The sequence below is a fragment of the Lepidochelys olivacea genome (assembly GCF_965140295.1).
Source record: "Lepidochelys olivacea isolate rLepOli2 genome assembly, chromosome: 8".
Classification (NCBI taxonomy): domain Eukaryota; kingdom Metazoa; phylum Chordata; order Testudines; family Cheloniidae; genus Lepidochelys; species Lepidochelys olivacea.
The window spans coordinates 108,515,739-108,535,402 of record NC_140418.1 but is presented as its reverse complement, the minus strand read 5'-3'; the positions used below and the strand labels follow the sequence as shown (position 1 = coordinate 108,535,402).

General features: G+C 57.9%; 1 protein-coding gene across 7 annotated transcripts in view; it reads left to right on the top strand.

Moving 5' to 3' along the window:
* The window catches only part of SZT2 (SZT2 subunit of KICSTOR complex), a 71,707-nt gene that overhangs the window by 25,028 nt on the left and 27,015 nt on the right, over positions 1-19,664 (top strand). For 5 of the 7 annotated variants that reach the window (XM_084636618.1, XM_084636613.1, XM_084636612.1 and 2 more), the window contains 26 exons: positions 5,534-5,647; positions 7,142-7,339; positions 7,434-7,552; positions 8,114-8,252; positions 8,744-8,905; positions 9,833-10,037; positions 10,303-10,415; positions 10,757-11,000; positions 11,794-11,953; positions 12,037-12,129; positions 12,349-12,430; positions 12,788-13,069; positions 13,473-13,611; positions 14,018-14,134; positions 14,241-14,304; positions 14,584-14,769; positions 14,900-15,298; positions 15,398-15,608; positions 16,019-16,093; positions 16,229-16,367; positions 17,465-17,585; positions 17,806-17,935; positions 18,021-18,173; positions 18,375-18,477; positions 18,813-18,930; positions 19,354-19,465. In XM_084636618.1, the coding sequence (XP_084492744.1) occupies positions 5,534-5,647; positions 7,142-7,339; positions 7,434-7,552; positions 8,114-8,252; positions 8,744-8,905; positions 9,833-10,037; positions 10,303-10,415; positions 10,757-11,000; positions 11,794-11,953; positions 12,037-12,129; positions 12,349-12,430; positions 12,788-13,069; positions 13,473-13,611; positions 14,018-14,134; positions 14,241-14,304; positions 14,584-14,769; positions 14,900-15,298; positions 15,398-15,608; positions 16,019-16,093; positions 16,229-16,367; positions 17,465-17,585; positions 17,806-17,935; positions 18,021-18,173; positions 18,375-18,477; positions 18,813-18,930; positions 19,354-19,465 (3,978 nt within the window). The remainder of the gene's footprint in view (positions 1-5,533; positions 5,648-7,141; positions 7,340-7,433; positions 7,553-8,113; positions 8,253-8,743; positions 8,906-9,832; positions 10,038-10,302; positions 10,416-10,756; positions 11,001-11,793; positions 11,954-12,036; positions 12,130-12,348; positions 12,431-12,787; positions 13,070-13,472; positions 13,612-14,017; positions 14,135-14,240; positions 14,305-14,583; positions 14,770-14,899; positions 15,299-15,397; positions 15,609-16,018; positions 16,094-16,228; positions 16,368-17,464; positions 17,586-17,805; positions 17,936-18,020; positions 18,174-18,374; positions 18,478-18,812; positions 18,931-19,353; positions 19,466-19,664) is intronic. The other 2 variants (XM_084636617.1, XM_084636614.1) reach the window with 1 other exon arrangement.

Here is a 19,664-nt window from a genome sequence, read left to right as displayed (position 1 = left end):
GCCAGCAGGCAGCCTGAGGTCTTGGGGAGGGGGAAGAAATCCTTTTCTCTGGCTTGCGGAGCAGTTCTGGGTGAGGAAGAGCTGCTGTCTGTCTCCATTCCCTTTTCCTTGACTGGACATCGTGGGTGTCTCAACTTCTTTGCAAAGAGAATCCCTCTTAGGAGCAGGTGCTCAGATTCTATGGTCCTGAGGGTGGGCTGAACACCTAGATGGACAGCCGAATGTAGGAAGGGTTACAGACCAAACTATGGGGAGCTCCCTTGATGCTCCAGGAGGTCTGCTCTCAGGACCCTTCTGAACCTCTTTGAGCACTAAATCCCTTAGCTAGAGATTGCAGCTACCTGTCTGCAAGTCATGTTCCCTTGGCACCTCCTGATCTGGTGCACTAGCAGCCCAGGAACCTCGACTCATTTAACCTGGCTGACCATCCCTCCGGAAGCAAAAGGGAATAGAGGTGGTCTTGGAGGGCAGCACAGCAAGGGGACGCATTCCGTTTGTGCAGTTTCGTGTTGGCACTGCAGCTAGCGATGGTCCACCAGTGGCTGGGGGGTGGTAAGGGAACTAGAACAGTCCTGAAGGCTCTCTGTCACCAAGGTCCCCACAGCAGGCTCTCCTTTGTACAGCCGGGGGCCAGGCTTTCAGGCAAGCTCAGTTCCAGCATCTCCACTGTTCTCAAGCAAGCCTGTGGGGAGCTCAGCTGTTCTGAAAGCCTTGCCCACTCTGGAGCCACTGGCCCTGTGTTGTGTGGCAAGGTAAGCCTGGCACCATTGGGCAGCGGGATCTACCCACCAGTCAGTGAAGGTGGGAATGAGAGTTGGGGAAGCGCCGTTCAGGCCCCTCTCCCCCGCAAGGCCGGGCCAGGGGTACCTCTTGTACTGGGTGCCCATGAATGCAGCCCCTACTTCCCTGGAGGATGGATTCACAGCTTAATGTGCTCCCTGCCCGGTTAAGATTTCCTGGTATTCAGCCTGTTCTGTCCTGTCCCTCCAGGTTATACTCTTCCCAACTAAACAGCTCTCCTTCTCCAGCTTAATTCAGTCCTGAGTCCCTGCTCACTTTTTGCGACCTTTGGCTCTCTCCCGAGGAGTGGTGGCAGCAGAAGCGTTTCCCCCTCTCAACACAGCGATGCTCAGGCTGTGGCACTCGAGCCACAAGTGCGCTTTAATGTGTCTACTCCTTGCAACACATGATATTAGAACACGCGTGATTGGTTAATAAATAAATCAAGCTGCTTTTCCTATGTTATTAACCAATTGTAATTGGTAAAATAACATACTAGGTCAGTCACTTTGCTGTGAGAATAATATCATCATCATCATCACTCCCATAACCACTTTGGTCGTTGGGGCACCATCACTGATGAGCAATCAACCAATTGTCTCCATCCCTGACGATCGTGTGTCAGTGCTTGAGTCTCTGCGAAGTCCCTTCCTGTCCACTCTTTTATGTTGTCAATCCATCTCTTCTTCTCACTACCTCTTCTTCTCTTCCCCATACCATCCCTTGGAGGAGGATCTTGGATAGGCCAGATGATCTTGTTACATGGCCGTACCACTTCAGCTTGCGCTTCTTCACAGTCGTCAGGAGGTCTTCATATGACACAGCGCATTGGGTGATGATGTTGCAGACCTCTTCATTAGTGATGTGGTCAAAGTAGGAGATGCCCGGGATTTTACGGAAGTATCTCATCTCTACTACCTGTATTTTCTGTTCAAGTTTTGCTGGAAGGATCCATGTCTTGCACGCATAGAAAAATGGAGATGACCAATGCGTGCAGCAGTTTCAGTTTGGATTCCAGGGAGATGTTTTTATTCCTCCAAATTGGCTTTAGCTTTGCCACTGTTGCTGCTGTTTGCGCAGTTCTTGCCAATTTCTGCCTTGGATCCTTCATCAGTGATGATTGCCCCCAAATACTGAACTGTTTCACTGTCTCCAGCTCTTGTCCACAGACAGTGATACGTGAGCTGATCCCATCATGTTTGTTTGTCATCGGCTTGGTTTTCTCTGCACTGATTTCCATGCCATATTTTGTGGAGGCTTTCATCCAAACATTTCACAAAGTTGGCAAGTTCATCTTCGCTGCCTACCAGGCCATCAGTGTCATCAGCGAACCGAAGATTTGGGGTTTTTCGCCCCCCAATGCTGACTCTGCGTGTGTGATCTTCTAGGGCATCAATCATCATGTGCTCCAAGTAGATGTTGAACAGTGTGGGTGAAAGAAGGCAGCCTTGCCGGACTCCAACAGTGGTGCGAAACCACTCTCCTATTGTGCCATTGACAAGAACTGCACTGCTTCGGCATACAGTTGTTTAATGGTAAGAATAAGCTTACGACCAACATTGTACTTCTTCGTGGTTGCCCAGAGAGCTTCGTGCCATACTCTGTCAAACGCCTTCTTGAAGTCAACAAAGACGTGGCAGATGTCCTGCTGGTGTTGTAAGAGCTTCTCACATAGAACAAGAAGGTTGAAAATCTGTTCTGTGGTACTTCTTCCAGCACGAAAGCCAGCCTGTTCTTCAGCGATGATATTCTCCACTTGCGGCTTCAATCTGTTCAATATGACTTTCAACATCACTTTGTTGGGATGGCTAATTAAGGTCCTAATTATGGTCCAGTAATTTTGACACAATTGCAGGTTGCCTTTTTTTGGCAGAGTGGTGATTAGTGACTGTGTCCACATGGAGGGCCACTCACCGGTCTGCCAGATCTTGTTGCAGATCTTGGTGAGTACATCTATTGCTATTTCTCCTTCGAATTTCATCAGTTCAGCTGGGATGTTGTCAATACCTGTAGCCTTTCCGTTCTTGAGTGATTTCACAGCTGTCTCCACTTCTTCATGTAGTACTGGAAAGTCATCCACCTCTGTTAAATCTGGGCTCTCTAAGACACTAGGATCTTCATTTGTCTGGTGGTTCTGAAAGGCTCGTTTGCTATTTTTATTATTGATACACTCTTCAATTTTAGGGCATCGTTTTTCAATCCATATCTCCTTGGCCACCTTCATTCCTTTATTGATCTTTCTGCCAATTGCTTTGTATTTATCAGCTCCTTCAGTGCTGTTCTTGTCTCTCAAGTTCTCTTCTGATGTCACACATTTGTAATATTTCATTTGTGACCCGTGGTTTTGTCGTCTTACGATGTTTCCCAAGGATGTCCATTGCTGCCTCATTCATTACAGCATTGAAATGGTTGGTCGTTGTTTCTACGTCATCCTCTACAGCAAGCAGTGGGACAAATTTTCCGCTGATTATTGCTTGGAATGACTCTGCAGTGTTTCGGTCTCTGAGTCATTCTAAGTCAAACTTAGTTAAGGATCTGCTTTTGCAGATCCAGACTAACACGGCTACCCATCTGATACTTGACACCATGCAAGGCACTGCATTTAGCCATGTGGAGAGGAACTCCAATACGTCTGTTAGTCTATAAGGTGCCACAGCACTCTTTGCCGCTTTTAGTTCTGGTGAACTTTGGCCTGACAATTTTCCTTAGTCACAGTCAAAAATTTAGCATCACAAGGTTATGATTGCTTCCAATATCAGCACCAGGAAAGCTCCTTGTTTTAGCTCTGTTAATCCCAGAACAAAATCAGTTTTGAACCATGATGTAGTTGATCTGGCTGTGATGTAGACCATTAGGTGCATGTTACGTTAATCTTTTGGATGCTTTATGTGCTCCTAATGTGTTTGCAAGAACCAGATTGTTATAGCTGGCAAACTCCAAAAGTCTTAATCCTCTCTCCATTGGTTACTGCATTACAGAAAGGGCCACAATAATCTTGCCAATCTGCCTGTGTGTCAGTACCCACGTTAGCATTCCAGTCTCCTTGTACAATCAGGATATCTTTCTTGTGTACCTTATCGATGATGTCTTGGAGCTGATTGAAGATTTTTACAATTTGCTCATCATCATAGTCTGTTGTAGGAGCGTAGACTTGTACCATTGTGACATTAAACGGTACTGCCTTTAGATGGATGGAAATAAGCCTGCTGGGCATTGGGCAGCATTCTTGATATCTTTATGCACAAGAAATCCTACGCTGTTGACATGTTTGTCCTCTCCACTATAATAGAGTACATGGCCTTCTTCCTTTAGTGCCTCTCCGAAGTTCTTCCATCTGACCTCGGATTCCTAGGAGGTGCCAGGTGTATTGTTCCATTTCGTACGTGAGTTCTTTAAACCTCCCTATTTGTTTCAACATCCTTACTCTCCATGTGGCTGTGGTGGTGATATCTCTTCCATGGATCCTCTTTGTTGGGGTTACACCAGTAGTATACTGGTCGCATCTGCCCTGGTGGGAGACGGACGGCATGGTCATTATTAAGATGGGCTGCGATCAATCTGGTATGGACATGGTTGACTTGCTCATCATATGATGTGTCTTGGGCAAATTTCTAACCTGGCGGAGCCCATCCCTCTCAGGCAGCCCCCTTTTAGTCCCCTCTTACGCCATGCAGGAGGAGCAGTGGGCCTATTCTGTCCCCAGACGCACAAGGAGGAGAATATATACAAAATGTAAAGTATTTCCCAGTCATACTGTTTAAATATGACACTACAGCACTATAGTAAATGAAACAATGACTCCACTTGGCTGTGGCTCTTTTGGGTAATGCTGGCTGCTACTTTGGCTCCTGAGTCGCTGAGGTCTGAGCATCGCCGCTCGACAGGGTCTCACTGATTTTCTTTCAAGAGATAATTGAAAAAGTGCATCATGCTCTCCCCTTCCTCTGTAACAACTTTCCTTCCTCCAGGCCACAGCAGACAAGAAACATCTGCATTTCTCTCTCCCTAACCTCGCTGCCTGCCGCTCATCCCGCCTCCTGATCTCTCCATCCCCTCTTATCCCCATCCCGTGCATCATCTCCCTCAGTGCAGAAAAGCCAGCTCCCACCTCCATTTGGCCCTAGGTGCCACCCTCCAGCCCTTTTGTGGTTTGTCCCCTGCTGCCCCTCACGCTTGGGTGGAGATCCCTGTAAACAGCCCCTAAAGGAACCATTAGCCTCCTGCAAAATCTGCTCTGCCATCTACAGCCAATTGTGTGATGAGACCGCTGCCCATCTTGCTGACCAATGCCATGTCTCTGTGGCCATCTCTTGCCCTTAGATCGGCAGCTCTGTGGGACAGGGGCTGTCTCTTTGTTTTGGGTTTGTCCAATGCCTAGTGTCCTACTCAATGACTAGCACTCCTAGATGCTATGATAATAGAAATAATTAATAATGAATCCTTGGCTTTAGGTGCCACTACACAGTGAGCCACAAAAAGAAAGGGAGTCCTTGTGGCACCTTAGAGACTAAAGCTTATGCTGAAATAAATTGGTTAGTCTCTAAGGTGCCACAAGGACTCCTTTTCTTTTTGCGAATACAGACTAACACGGCTGCTACTCTGAAAAGTGAGCCACAAAGGCGCCTTCAGTGTTGTGTGCATGTCTCCCAGCTTGTGCTGCTTCCAGCCACCTGATGCTGCTGTAGCTCCTCTGCCCCTCCCCTGCTCAGATGGGCAGGGAGCAAGGGCCTCATCTCCCTTGTTCTCCTTGCAGGCCCTGACATGGGGGCTGGCTCCCATGTGCATGAGATCCCATTCCAGTTCAGCCTCCTGAAGCTGCTACCCAAATGCCAGCAGATTGAAATGTTCTTCCTCATGCTGACGGGAGGTGAGCACTGACATTTGTTGGAGACAGGGAGAAGAGTGAAAGCCTAGGGAATGTGACTACTGAGTCAGGCATTCATTGTAACCACACTCCTTTTGCTGCAGAGTTGTTAGCAGGGAAGCCTTCCTTGTTTGACACTCCTTTCCACAGTGTTGACTGCGGTAACCCTGCTTTTGGGGAAGAGAGGAGGGCTGGATTTGCTGCTGCTTAGTTAGTTTGCTTCCTTGAAAACGAAGCCAGATGCGCACCTACAAAGGGGAGAGAAAGGAAGAGCAAAGGGAAAATGCAGCTGCTATCTCTCATGCTGGCTCGCTTGCAGTCTCACTGCTGGAGAAATACAAGCACAGCACAGAGACTAATCAGCACCCCAAGCACTGGCAAACTGGTGCCACCCTCAAGCCGTTCAGGGAATTGCTTTTTGTCGTCTTTCAGGCTCCCACAGTGTTGCAAAATGTCCAGTCTTGGCCAGCTAAGCTGGACTCTCTTTAGACGAAGGGCAAAGGGCCAAGGGCCAGGCACAGGAAAGAGGAAATAAGGTGGGGGACGAAAGGGAGGGAGAAGGGGCGACAGCAGAAACTAATGCCTCACGTCCCAGGTGGTGGTTGGAATCTAGCTGGAGCTGAGGTGATCTGGGTCCCCCTCTCTGGCCCAGTCTGGCCAGGGCAGCTCTTGGGATCAGGCCAGTGAAGGCCCATCAGTATCGCAGTGGCTCCTGGCATCCCAGAGTGGGATGGGGGGGTGTCTTTCAGCCAGTACTCTCAGGACCCCAAAGCGAGGTGATGGGTGCAGTACCCCAGCCCGTCATCATTTTGTTCACGAGTTAGGTCTAATTTACGACACACCAGTTCTGTTCCATCGATTTCTGTCCCACAGTCCTCCAGCAATGATCCCGACGGTCTGGGGGTGGTATCAGCAGGCTGCCTAGGATGTGGGCTGTCTCCCTTCTGTACCTTTTCTATTAACATTGATGTAGGTGATTGGAATGTTTTATAAACTTTCATCTGTTTTTGCACCATTGACCTCACAGCTCGGGGAGGCCCCCGGGCCCCAGTTATTACAGCAGGGTAGGGGAGCTGCCTCCTCCCCTCCCTGCAGCAGTGCCAACTCACGTCTCCCAGCTGGGGCATGCGGGGTGGCTCCTGCAGCCCCAGCGTCGCTGGCGGAGATGTTGGGGGGCTGCTGCTGCTCCTCTGCTGGGGTCAGCTTGGCAGCAGCTCTGTTTGCTAGTGCCAGGCCTGGGTCTCTGTGCTGTCTTGTGGCTTCCTACCTCTTGGACCTCGTCTTCAGCATGGTTCCAGGACCTGGTGTGGGTGGGTGCAGAGAGGTTTGTGTGGCTGATAGTAGAGGGCTCCCTCTCAGCCTTGTGTAAACGTAAAGGGAAAACCTCACCAGTCACGTGCAGCTGGCTCCTTGCTATGAGCTGCCTGTCGGGAGGGGTGCTGGGACAGTAGCTGGCTGGAGGGGGTCTCTGATGCTGGTGGTTCTTTTCTGGAGCAGAGGATGATGCGACGGCCAAGGACTCTTCGTTTGCACCCAATGAAGTGCTGCTAGACTTCTTCCATGGCTGCCTGCAGCACTACCTCAGCGACCGGGAGGTCCCCTTGGCAGACTCGGATCATACAGCCTTCGTGGAGCAGGTCTTGCAGCGGGACCGCGATGGCCACCTGCCCCCATTCACGCTCCCGGTGATCCGAGGTAAGGGGCTGAGAGCCTGGCAGCCGAAGATGTGAGCAAGGGGGCCTTTGGTGCCCTGCACCTGGGCTCCCCTCCTCACAACCTGTCTCTTCAGTTCCAGAAGAGCCCCTGGAGGCCCCTGCGCCCCTGGAACAGCAGGGTCCCTCTCTGGGTGCTCACCCTATTGGCAGTAGCGCTACCAGGGACGTGAGTGGCTGCACAAGCACCCTGCAGGTACCTCCCTTGGCTCTGTATCCCTCGTGCTGCTGGGGCCATGGGCCCCCTGCCCCGAAAGCTCCTGAATGCTGCCCAAAGGGGAGCTGCTGGGGCACGGCCCGAGCCCTGTGACAGGGGCTGGGGATGGAGCGCTGAAGATCCAGCCCCTGTCTGTGATGACCCACCAGCGTCTCTTGGCTGCTCAGGGGCTGGGAGAAGCAAGGGCCCCGCTCGGGGGCAGGGACACAGAACTGCCCCAGCTGGCACTGCCCATGGAGAGGGCAGTGAAAGAAAGGGCTGGGGATGACCCAGGACAGGAGCGAGGCTGAGGAGGGCCTGGGGAAGCTGGCCCCATGGCCACCTGTGCTATACCTGCAGTGACGGGGGAGGCCCAGCCTATGCAGCGTGCAGCAGTGCGGATCTGAGCCAGCTGCTCTGTCAGCAGGTCAAGCGCGTGGACGCAGAGGCTGCTGCACCCGAGGGCCAAACAGCCCCCCTGGGGTGTTTCTGCTCTGCGTCACCCCTCTCTTGCCCTGGGGGCGTCCCTGCAGTCTTACCCCCGCTGTGCTCTCTCCTCAGAGCCTGTGCAACGCAGAGCTGCCGGAGGCCGATGTGTCCCCGGCCGATGCTGCTGGGTGTCTCCTGCAGTGGCGATGCTATGCCAAGCTGGTCAGTCCACAGCACCTCTTCCTCACCTTCCTGCCAGCCACCTTCCCTGGTGAGTCTGCCCCCGCTGAGCCAGGGAACTGAGTCGGGCGGCAGCGGGAATGCTGAGTGACTCTCTGGGGGGGGACAGCCTTCCAGCTATGTGGGGATGGGCAGAGCTCGAGGCTGAGGGGCTTATCAATGGGCCTCTTGCAGCGCTCTGGGACCAGTCTGGCTGTTGCTTGGCTCCCGTGTGGAGCTTTGGCTTTCCCCAATTTATTGCAACCTAGTTTGGGGCATGCCTTGAGCTCCCCACCCCGCCATGGGGGTGGGGGACCCGAGTGAAGCCCCCTGGGGCTACCAGGGGTGGAGGCTGGGGCGGTTGGCAGGGCGTTCTCTGAGGGCCCTTGCCTCTCAAAGGAGGTGGGTATTTAAAGGGTTGATACCAGTTACCCAGGGTGAGCTACTGAGTTGGCTGGCCCTCCAAGCTGGGTACTGGGCTGGCAGCAGCCACCGCCTGTCGGGATATGTGGGAAGGGCCTGACCTCTCCTTTCCTTCTCTAGACGTACAGAAGCTGATGGCTTGCTCTCTGGAGAAAGCCCTGAAGGAGGACAGCTCAGCAGGAGAGAGCGTGGACCCTGCCTGTGGGGAGCCGGGCAGAATGGGACTTGAGGAGGCAGCGGCTGCGGCATTCCTACCTACTCTCAGTGTAACGCCGGCCAATGGTACTGACCCCTGGCTCCCCACCCCATATGTTCTGTGGGCAGGGGCCATTCCTGAGCCCAGGAGAGTCCTCCTCTCCCACTCAGAGTGCTTGCCATGGCCAGGCAGGCCAGAGGCTTGTGCACTATGTGCTGCTCCTGGCTCAGCCCGGCGTGGCTGTGCGGTATGCCCGTCCCCTGATAAGGGCATGGGGAAGGGCTGAGGAGTCCCCAGGCAGCATAGCTATGTATGCAGTCAGCACCCCTCCAGAGGGGCCGCTCCTTGGGAAAGGGATGTCTGCTAATCTGGCCCACAGGCTGCAGACCAAGTGACTCTGCCTCCAGCAAAGCAACGGGGCTTCCTCAGAGTGCAGCGCTGGTGCCAGACAGACACCAGCTCTTCTGCCATGGAGGCCCCTGGATCTCACCCAGACCCTGTCCCGACAGGCTGTTCAGAGTGTGCTGTGTCGCTCTGGTAGCGTGGACCGGAGCCACTGCTCCTTGCTGGAGATCACAGCCCCCACAGGGCAGGGGAAGACACAGCACTACGGGCGGGGGGTGTTCGAGCCCCATGCAGAGCCCTGGATATTGAAAAGGGGAGGGGGAATCAGTTGGCTGGCTGGTGTCTGAGGAGCGGAGGGCCCATGCTGCTGTACAGAGCCGTGGCAGGGGACAGGAGTGGGAAAGCCCTGGGCCAGCTCCCAGGGAGCTCAGCCCAATATGGTCTGGTGGGGAGAGACTAAGGGAAGTTACAAACCGGTCTCATGCTCCCTGTGGGCCCGAAGAAGGGCTGGGGGGCATGGGAGCAAGACGGGGGGGCGGTGCTCTTGGGGAAACTGGCATACTGAGCGGAATGGGCAATCTAGTGAGGAAAGGGCAGGCCCAGACATAGTGGCTGGTGTGTCGGGCTGTCAGTGGGAAACGCTCCTTCAGGGCGTCTCTCTTCTGCAGAAGTAGGCCAGGACGCAGGAGAGCTAGGCGCTGCCCTGCGGAAGGATGTTCGCATCTCCTTCAGCCGCCAGGCCTCACAGCCCGAGCTGAGTGAGTGCCACCGGGTCCGCTGCCCCATCTACGTCTATAGCTGCTCCATGGAACTGCTGCGGGAGCAGATGGTCAGCCCCCGGACACACCGGCCTCCGCGGGACATCTTTTTCAGGTAAAGCCAGCTTCCCTGGCTCTGGGCTGGGAGCGCATCCTCCTTGGGGTGAAAGTGCAGGGAGCTCAGGGCTGCACAGTCGAGTCTTTCCTGTGCAGGATGCTGGCTCCAGCCTTGCCCTAGTCTGCTGGCATACTCCTTCTCACTCACAGTGGTGCCTGTCTGCCTGCAGGAGCTTGTAGGCTGGCCATGGCCCGGCCTGGCCCTGCACAGATTACCTCTTCCTCCAGCAGGGCTGAGTGGTGATGCTGCTGCTCTTTTCCAGGTCCCAGTTTCTGGAGCGCCCCACAAATGCCACCTGGCTAGACCACAAGCACAAGGAGCTGGTGAGTTACTGCACGCTGCTGCAGGAGCACTCCCACCAGTGCTATGTGAAAGGTAAGGAGAGGGGCATGGCAAGGCGCTGTGCCCTGGCATGGAGGGGGGGCTGAACCAGGGCCTTCCTAGACGCCACTCTCTGGCGGGCGAGGGGAGGGGTGCACTCTCTTCAGGAAACTAGTTTCTTGTCAGAGTTGGCTTAAAGCTGTTCCCGCATGGCCCCTTGGGGCCCAGGTCTGTGGGCACAGCTGTGGGGAGCTCAGCACAGAGCGGGCACTGCTTGCTAAGTCCTCTCATTGTGGGCTTTCTGAGCTGCCTGAGTAACCTTGGCCATGGACTCCCTTTCCACCTCTTGCCCCGCTGGACACAGCCGTGCACTCAGCCCGGTGTTACACCCACAGGGCTGTTCAAGAGCCTGCAGCAGTCGCATAGCATCAGCTCCCAGGACCTTCTCACAGCCATGGACTACTGCGAGGAGCTGCTGCAGGAGATAGACATCACCAACTTCCTGCTGACCCTCTGCAGCCACGTTCGGGCCTTCCGCGAGAGCCACCGGCACTTCCATACGCACCCCAGGGCAGCCAGCCTGGAGCAGGAGGAAGAGCCGCTCTCCAGGGAGAGAGGCGTCCTCATCTCAGAGTCTAGGTAGGAGCCATCTGCCACCCTTCCCATTGATTCAGGGAAGAGCTGTGAGCTCCTGGGCCTTCATGGGTCATTTTCATGCAGAGGAGACACAGCGTCATGGAGCAGGACGGCTAAGAAAGTAAGGCAGCATTGGGTTGGGTGTACTGCCAGGTTCCCTCTCCCTGGTGCTGCCAAGGGGTACGGTGCCTAGGCACAGAATGGCACGAGATGTCTGCATGACGAGTTCTGTGGCTGGTGGACTTCGTGCTGAGCCACGGTCTGCGGCATGGCTGCAGGGCCCTGAATCCCACAGGATCAGCTGGTTAATACCCGCTGTGTGCAGAGAGACCAGCCTCAGTCAGCACTGAGCAGGGACAGTGTTGCACTCTGCCTACTTCTCCAGAGGCACCAGCCCTCCCCCGTGTGCCTGGACTCTGTGTCTGTACCCAGGCCCCGATCTGACTCCCTCTGCTCTCCTGAAAGCCTGGCAAAGGCCTGGTATAGACACAGCTGCCCCCCAGCCCTTGTATAGAGTCCAAGGCCTGATACCAAGCTGCTGTCTCTCTACTCTTCTTCCTGGGTCCTACCCCCCGGGCTTAGCAGAGGGGCACGGTACCCAGCAGGGCCTGCATGGCAGTCTGGGTACCTAGTGGAGTTGGCTGCCATGGGCAGAGGTGTTTTCCGGCACCTTGGGCTGGGTGGGTTATAGGTCTGTTACTGGCTAGGGATGGTGGCATTGTACCTGGAGGTGACAGTGACTCTGTTCATGGTTCGTACTGTGCCCATCTGGCTTGTATGCATGTGGCCTCGTCAGTGCGGAGATGGAGGACTACAGCGAGCAGGACCACGGAGGTTTCTCATGCCCCACTGAGGAGCCCAAGATCAGCGCCAGCTGCTGCCCGGAGTTCCCCCTATCCCTGCTGGAGAGTGGCCAGCCCTGCCAGGTGCACCCCAACCTGCATAAAATCATCCAGGTGAGGGAGGGGAGCAAGCATGCAGTGAGCTGAGGCCAGAGGGGGTCAGTCTCACATTCACAATCTCCTTTCTCTCTCGGCAGGAGAAGTTCCTAGAAATCGGGAGTTTGCATTTTAAGCCAGTGCTGTCGAATCCTCATTATTTCTTCTACTGTCCGCCCTGTGCCAAGAAAGAGGTGTGTGTGTGTGTGGGGTGGGGGCTTGGGTCCCTGTGCCTGGTGCGGCCCCAGTGCCCTGGTGGCGGGACAAGTGAACTAGGCTCTGCCAAGGAGGGAAGTGCTATTTGTCTTTCCCCAGGTCTACCCTTTGGGCGTCCACTGAGCCCCCGGGGTGCTGGAGCAGCCTGCCCTGCTGCCCAGCCTTTTGACTGACACGAGCTTGTTCCCCCTGCTCAGGAGGAGGCCTCCCGGGACCAGGCAGACAGGAAGGGCAGCGAGGACATGGAGGGGTCGGAGGCTGAACTGGCAGCTGAAGAAGGTAACTCTTTGTCCTCCCTACAGAGTGCATGTGCCTGGCAGTAGTGCCGCGGGGGCTGGACTCCACCACACTTCACGGCCGGGGGAGCTCGGCTGGACTGCACTTAGTGTTCCAGCGTAGCTCTGGGAGCAGTGTGAAGATCTCTCTCCTCTTTCTCCCGCCCCGGCCCACACACACACACACACAACTGCCGTAGCTGTACGGGCAGAAGCCCTAGTGTAGCTGCAGTTATAAGTGCGGCTCATTGGGGGGCCAGTCCTGGCCATGCTGACACTGCTGCTGTGAGCTGCGTCTCCACTAGCAGGGTAATAGTGCGGTTACACTGTGCTAGAGTGGAGCAGCCCTGTGTATGCGCAGGGACCCTGTCGGGCTGCGGCATTGCCACGGAGAGTGACCCAGAGCTGGAGGTGGAGTATCGGGAGAAGCTGGAGAACGAATTCCTAGACGTAGGCTCCCTCTCGGACTCGAACACCGTCAACCACGACGACGACTCGTTCAGCGTCCTGGGCGGGGACTCGCTGAATGAGCAGGAGCTCCTGGAGCAGGAGATGCCACCGCTCTTCATGCACCTGACCTGCTCTGTGAAGTTGCGCAGCCAGCACAGCTCTATGCCCGTGCGGTCGCTGCCCACCTGCCTGGGTAAGAGCGTGCCTGCAGGCGGCCAGGGCTAGGGCCTTGGCTGCAGCCTGAGCTGAAGGGTTCCAGCGGGGAGCCTGGGTCGATGCCAGGCTGCTGGCTGGGTGAGCGGAGCACCTTGGAGCACAGCGCTCTCGTTTCTCCCTCTGCCCCAGAGGCTGCTCGCTTGAGGCAGGTTCCCACCCAGGCTGGAGGCCAGAGCTCTCCCAGTACCATGCTGGTGCCATCAGCCAGCCAGCCCTCCTGGTCCCTGGGAAAGTGGCTTCAGGGTGCTCCACAGGAACTGCAGAACCTGGGCTTCCCCTGCACCCCTCAGGGGCCTCTTCCACCTGTCTGAGCAGGGTGGAGTTTGGCACAGGACCCCCATGCCAGCCCCTTCTCCTGACCTCCTGGTGTCCTTCCTCAGGGGAAGTGCTGAGCTGCCTGGAGAGCTGCCAGGCTATGGCCAGCATTGATCTCAGCGACCTCTGTGTGACCCTGGACATCTTCGTGCTGACTTTGCCGCTGGAGATAGAAGGTGTAAACGCTGACCTTCACCACAACAGGTGGGTGTGGGACCGGGCTGGCTCCCCTGAACTGACCCCTCCAGACCAGGGGCTGGCTTCCCCAGCCCTGCCGATCTATAGACCAGGTGCCCGGCTCCCCTAGCCCTGTCGACCGGCAGACCTTCAGACCAGGCACCCAGCTGGCCTGACTCTCCTGAACTGTGACCCCTCCAGACAAGGAAGGTGGAATTCCCCCCTCGCATCCTGGACCGTCCTGTAGAGCCAGACTGCCCTGATTCCCCGTGATGTGGCACCAGGGTCCCTGGCTATGGGAGAAACAGCCCTCTGTTCCACAGCTGCCCAGCCCTAGCCTGGGGCCCCTGCACTCCACTGGAGCCACCTCTGTGTGGCTCCTGCCTGGGGCTCTGGGGCTGCTGTCCCAACCTGTGCTCTCTTCCCATGGCAGGTACACGTCTGAGAGCAGCATCTCCTTCGCCCGCTCACCCGGGCAGCCCTCCTCCTTTCGCTCGGATGAGGAGCTCATGCACAACCTGGAACGGCTGCCGTCTACGGGAGGCGAGAGGTATTGCACCCCTTGGCCTGGCAGCTGGGCTGGTACGCTGGACATCATGCTAGGCTGCAGTGCAGGGGGCGCGGGAGAATGAACCCTACTGTTCCCTCTCTCATAGGCACCCAGCGCTCTCCAACCTCCCAGGGGTACACAGACAAGCTGTCGAAGCCACCATGAATGAGGTGAGCCCTGGCTGCCCTGCCTGGGTCACCGCAGAGCCGCCTTCTCGCCCAACCAAGCGTGTCCCAGCCCGGGGACCAATGCTGCCTGCAGCAGGCTGCATACTGGCTGTGTGCTGCCCAGCTGTTGGGGCAAATCTGTCTGAATCCAGCCAAGGCCTGGGGTTGGTGCAGGAGGGTCTCTGGCCACCAGTGGGCATGGCTGGGGAGGGAGATAGAGACCCAGGATGCATGGCGGGGAGTGTGGGGACAGGTCATCCAGGTCGTGTCCTTGGCCCTTAGATCCGCTGGCTTCTGGATGATGAGATGGTGTCTGCCCTGCGCCGTTCGCAGGCGGTCAGCGCCTCGGTCCTGGACCGGGTCGCCACCCATGTCTACAGCTCCCAGGGGCGGCCCAGCTGCCACAGTGAGGTGGTGCCCCTGCAGTTTGTCTTCGGGCCCGAGCACTCCTTGGAGAAGTTCAGAGAGGTGAGAGCCCCACGGCCCCTGCCGATGTGTCCCGCCCCACTCCCACGTGCGTGCCCAGTATGCTCTCTGCTCTGCCCTCGGCAGTGGCCAGCCCCCCTTCCAGCGCACTCTCCTGGGCTCTGTGTTGCAGGAGTTCCGGAGAATGACCCTGCCAGGCTACGTGCTCAATGCAGAGGGCTGCGATTACCACTACGTCTCCGTCAGCCGCCTGCGCCCCATGGAGACCCTCGCCAGTACTGTCCACAGCCTGCAGCAGCCCCCACAGGCGTGGCCGAGCCCCCTAGAGACCCCCGCCAGCGCTGTCCCCAGCCTGCAGCGGCCCGCACCAGGAGGAAGCCCTGGAGCAGCTCAGAGCCATGTTGGGCAGGAGGGGAGTAGCGAAGCAGATGCTGAAGGCCTCCAGCCAAACCATCCAATGCCCTCCCTGCCGCAGGGAACTGGGGGCCTCTGGGCCTGGCCAGTGGGTGAGAGCCAGTTTGGGCCAGATGTGGGAAATGCACTGGGTGAGAGCGACCAGATGCAGGATGAGGTGAGAAGGATGGATGCTGTCTGGATGGCATGGGGGAGCTGAGCTTTGGCAACCAGCCCCGGGGGTGGGTCAGTAATGCAGTCCCTGGTTTGGGTGCAGGAGCCAGAGGAGGTGCTGAGGCTGGAGCAAAGTGGAGTGGTGGAGCAAAGTGGAGCTGTGGAGCACAGCTCGCTGGAGGAGGCAGCCCGGGAGATGACCCCCCTGACTCCTCCCCACTCTCGGTTCCTGCCCTTGTCCTCGGAGAAGGGGAGTGCTGAGAAATCGCCATCTACAGCGATCCTGTCTGACTCGGGGACCCAGGGCAGGGAAGGTAGGAGCCCTGATGGGGCTGGGCAGCATGTGCTGGGCTGGAGCCTACGGCATGAGAGCAGCTTCCTGGGTGCTGCCTCGTGGTCCCTGCTTGACACGGGTGTTCTGCATCGGGGGAGCCCTGCTCCTGGGAATGGGGTGTCTCAAGGCCGTCTGCCTCCCCCTTTCCATGCCAGCCTGGGGGGTTGGTTCTGCTTGTTGGCACACGGAGGTTCATGAACTGGGCTGTGCTGGGTGTCTCTAGGCACACAGGCCGCTCCAGAGTCAGTCCCGGGCCTGTCACTGTACCTCCCGGAACCCTGGGCCTGTGCTGCTCATTGGGTGGTGTGATGTCCCACCCTGTGGAGTCTGAGAGCGCAGGTCTGTGAGCTGCAACAAGTGCTCTGCTAAGTGCCCCCTCTTCTCCCGCAGGCGCCAGTAAGCAGCGTCCCAGCCGAGTGCAGAGTCTAGTGTCAAGCCAGGGCAGCATGGACTCGGATCACTTAGGTGAGATTCTCCTCGGCAAGGGCAGGCAGCGTGGGGCACGGGACTTGCTGGGGCGCTGGGCTCCAAGGTGCCGGCTACCGCTCTGGAAGGAACCGGGGGAGGGCTGTGTTCACAGGGCCCGTGTTTCTGCGGCAGGTTACGATGGAGGGAGCAGTGACTCAGAGTGCGAGGAAGCCCTGATGAGCGACCATGACCCCAAGTGCCCCCTGATGCCGGATTTCTGGCTCATTGTAAAGATCCAGCAGGACCGGGTAGAGGTGTATTCTCACACACGGTAATGAAGGTGCTGTGCCAGCTCCCATCTCCACACCCCCTTCCTGTCACTTGCATTGGCCCGCAGACTTCTCCTGCTCTCTGCCCCCAGTGCCTTTGCTCCCTTGTCACCTGCTCCCAGCCTGGCTCGCTCCTTGCATCTGCTGTCTGTCTCGGGGGCACCCTGGTTGCCCCCAGCCCAGCACTGGGGTGTTCGGGTGCCAGCCATGTCACATGGGGCACAGGACACAACAGCCCCTGTCACAACGCTCACGACCTCAGACAAACAGCTGGGTGGTTCGTTCTCACGTGTGGCAGGGTAAGCTGGGCTAATGCTGCCAATCTCTGTGAGCTGAGCTAGCTGGGGCTTCCTGTCGCTCTGCCCTTCCAGCTGCGCCCCCAGCCATGGCCGTGGCCAGGGGGATTGGGGCAGGCACCTAGCCACTCATGGGAGAAGCTGCCTTCCTTGCTAGCAACTCTGCTGCTCCCTGTCTGGAGCCTGTAATGGCCGCACACCGCACTCAGCAGGACTCTGCGGCCTCTGCTGCTCCCAGCCCCTCCCCACTGGATCCCACTCGCTCCCCTCTGCTGATCCTTCCCACAGCAGACGGAGTCCCCCTGCACCTTTGCCTGCAGTCTGGGTCGTGGGGTGCGAGTCTCCGTCCTGCCCCAGTATGCCTGCCCCAAGCGTGCTCCCACAGGTTCTGAGATCCCCTTGTCTGCCCTTCTCTCCAGGACACCCATGTGACTGCTCTCACTCCCAGCCCTGCGCCCCAGTCTTGGGTCTCTGCTCTCACAGCCCCAGTTCACATCTCCCTGCCAAGGAGTGATTTGTTGTCTCTCCCTATGTTGTCCTGCCAGCCACTCTGGCTGTTGCTTTTTCCATTGTCCAGGATTGGGGTCCTGACTGGCTGTCCTCCCCTTCCATGCATCACACCACTCCTCTCTATCCCTCCTGCCCACTGGGAGACCAGCCCTTTCTGCCAGCTTTCCCCCGTCCCTGCCAGCTGCCAAGGACCTCCCCAGTGCAGCTGGGGCTCCCAGGCACTGTGCCCATCACTGGGCCCCGTAGCCTGTACCCCATAGGCCTGCTGACCTCCCTCTCTTATCCCCACGAAGCAGCCCAAGTGCGGAGCAGATGGCGATGGCTGAGGCCGGGAAGGAGCCGGCCGAGGAGTGTCTGCGTCTCCACCAGACCGTGGTGAGGAAGATTGGCGAGATCTGCAGGGTTGTTAACCAGGTAACGTGGCTCCTGGGGAGGCTCTGGCGCTTTGAGGCCCAGCCTGGCTCTCGAATGAACAGGGGTTCCTGGGCTCGGCCCAGCACCCAGTTCCCTTCTGTAGCACCAGTGCAAGGAGGGTTCTGCAGCCCTTGTTCCGCCTGGGCCCTGGGTTCCAGCGTTGCTTGCCCTGGGGCCCGGGCCGTGGTGAGCCGGCCTGAGCCCCCCATGTCTGTTGCAGCACTTGCTGCTGCAGGACCTGCACGACAGCCACGTCTGCAACACGCTGCTGGTGGCGGAGAGCGAGGAGGACATCTGGAAGAGCGAGACTCCCTACAATTCCTACCGGCAGCGCGCCCAGCCCGCCGATGGTAAGCCACTCTCCTCCCCTGCTGCCAGGCAGGGAATGGCCTGCAGCCCCGGCATGACCAGAGTGCCCTACTCTCTGCCCTGCAGATTACTCCACCGAGGAGAGCTACCAGCCCCGTGACTACCTGGCAGCCACCATGCAGTTCATGCCAGGTCACTTTGCCTGCCCCGTGGTGTGGAGCACCCTCATCCATGTGCACTCCCGTCTCAAGATGGGGCCCAACATGGGGGTCTCACGAGGTGCGTACCATCGGGGTCCCCTCGCTGCCATAGGGACCGACTGCCCTGCTGACACAGGCGGGCGGGCCCTGCCTTTCCCAAGCATCCGGCAGGCGGGAGTCTGAGCGGTGCCTGCGGAGGCCCCATGTCTGCACCGGGGGGCAGAGCACTCAGTTGGGCAGCGGGCTGCAGAACAGAGCTCAGTGTCCTGTGTCTCTGCAGCTATCCAGGCGCTGCGCTCGGTGCTCAATGCTTTCTGCGTGGTGAACAGGAAGAACATGTTTGTCTACCAGGAGCGATCCACCAAGTCAGTCTTCTACCTCCGGTAAGGAGCCCCCTTCCCCAACCCTGGTCGCCTTGTCCCTAGGCCGTGCCCCCATCCCGGGCTATTGCCCTGGATTTCTGGGCTCCTTGGGGCAGGGACGGTCTGTGTCTGGGCAGCACCCGCAGTGACTGCACCATTCCACCGGGGTGCCAGGCAGACTGGGTCCCTCCTGCCCGCTGCTGCCTGGCCCTCCACACGGAGACCCGTTGAGCCTGCAGTAAAAACCCCACTGAACTCTTGCTCCTTTTTACTGACACCTTAATGCCCCAGGCCCCACCCCCTAGGGCTGAGGCTGCTGCCCCACACTTCTCCCGTCCCTCTCTCCCTGTGCCCAGACTCTCTGAAACCACCCACAGCGGGAAGGCGTGGGAAGGGGAGAGCATCCAGGGCTGTGCGTGCCGCTCGCTGGCTCTGACGCGCAGTCAGGAGCCCATTTACACGGAGGATCAGACAGTAAGTCTGCAGTGCTCTCTGTCCATGCGGGATCTGGGGCAGCTCCTCAGGGTTGTGGGGGGCGGGTCAGTGAGCCCAGCATGGGCACGCAGTGGTGGTGGGCGCCGAAAGCCTGGGATAAAGGGAGCAGCCCCATTTCCTCTGTGGTAGGCAGTCATGGGTTTGTGAGGGGGTGCATGTGGGGCATGGGAGGGTTGGGGGGTACAGGTGGGGGAATTACAGGCAGGGCAGGGGCAGTGTGGGGTAGGGGGGTTGCGGGTAGGGCAGGGAGGTATGTGGGGGGAATTGCAGACAGGGTGGGGTAGGGGGGTCGTCTGAGCAGCGGCAGGTGCTGGACCTTGCCAGAGCTCAGTGACCCCCCAGTAGTTCTGGGTGGGGCTGTGGAAGAAGGTGTGTCTAGTGTAGCCCCTTTGTTCCTTCCAGGGTTTGCGCTCCTCCCTAGACACAGCCTCCTGCCGCAGCGCGGACTCTGCCCGCCCTGTGGGCCAGGTGGACAGACACATCCAGCTCACGGTGCATGGTGTCGCCCCAGCAGGTGAGTCATGACCTCCAGGGAGGGGAGGGGAGGCACAGGATCGATCACCCCCTACCCTGGGCAGTGGTGTGGGAGTGGCAGGGTTGGAGTGGGGTGCGCCGTGGGGGTGGGGGTGGGCTGGGGGTAGGATCGCCCCCGGGGCGGTGGGCTGGGGGGCTAGATCGCCCCGGGGCAGTGGTGGGGGGTGGGCTGGGGGGCA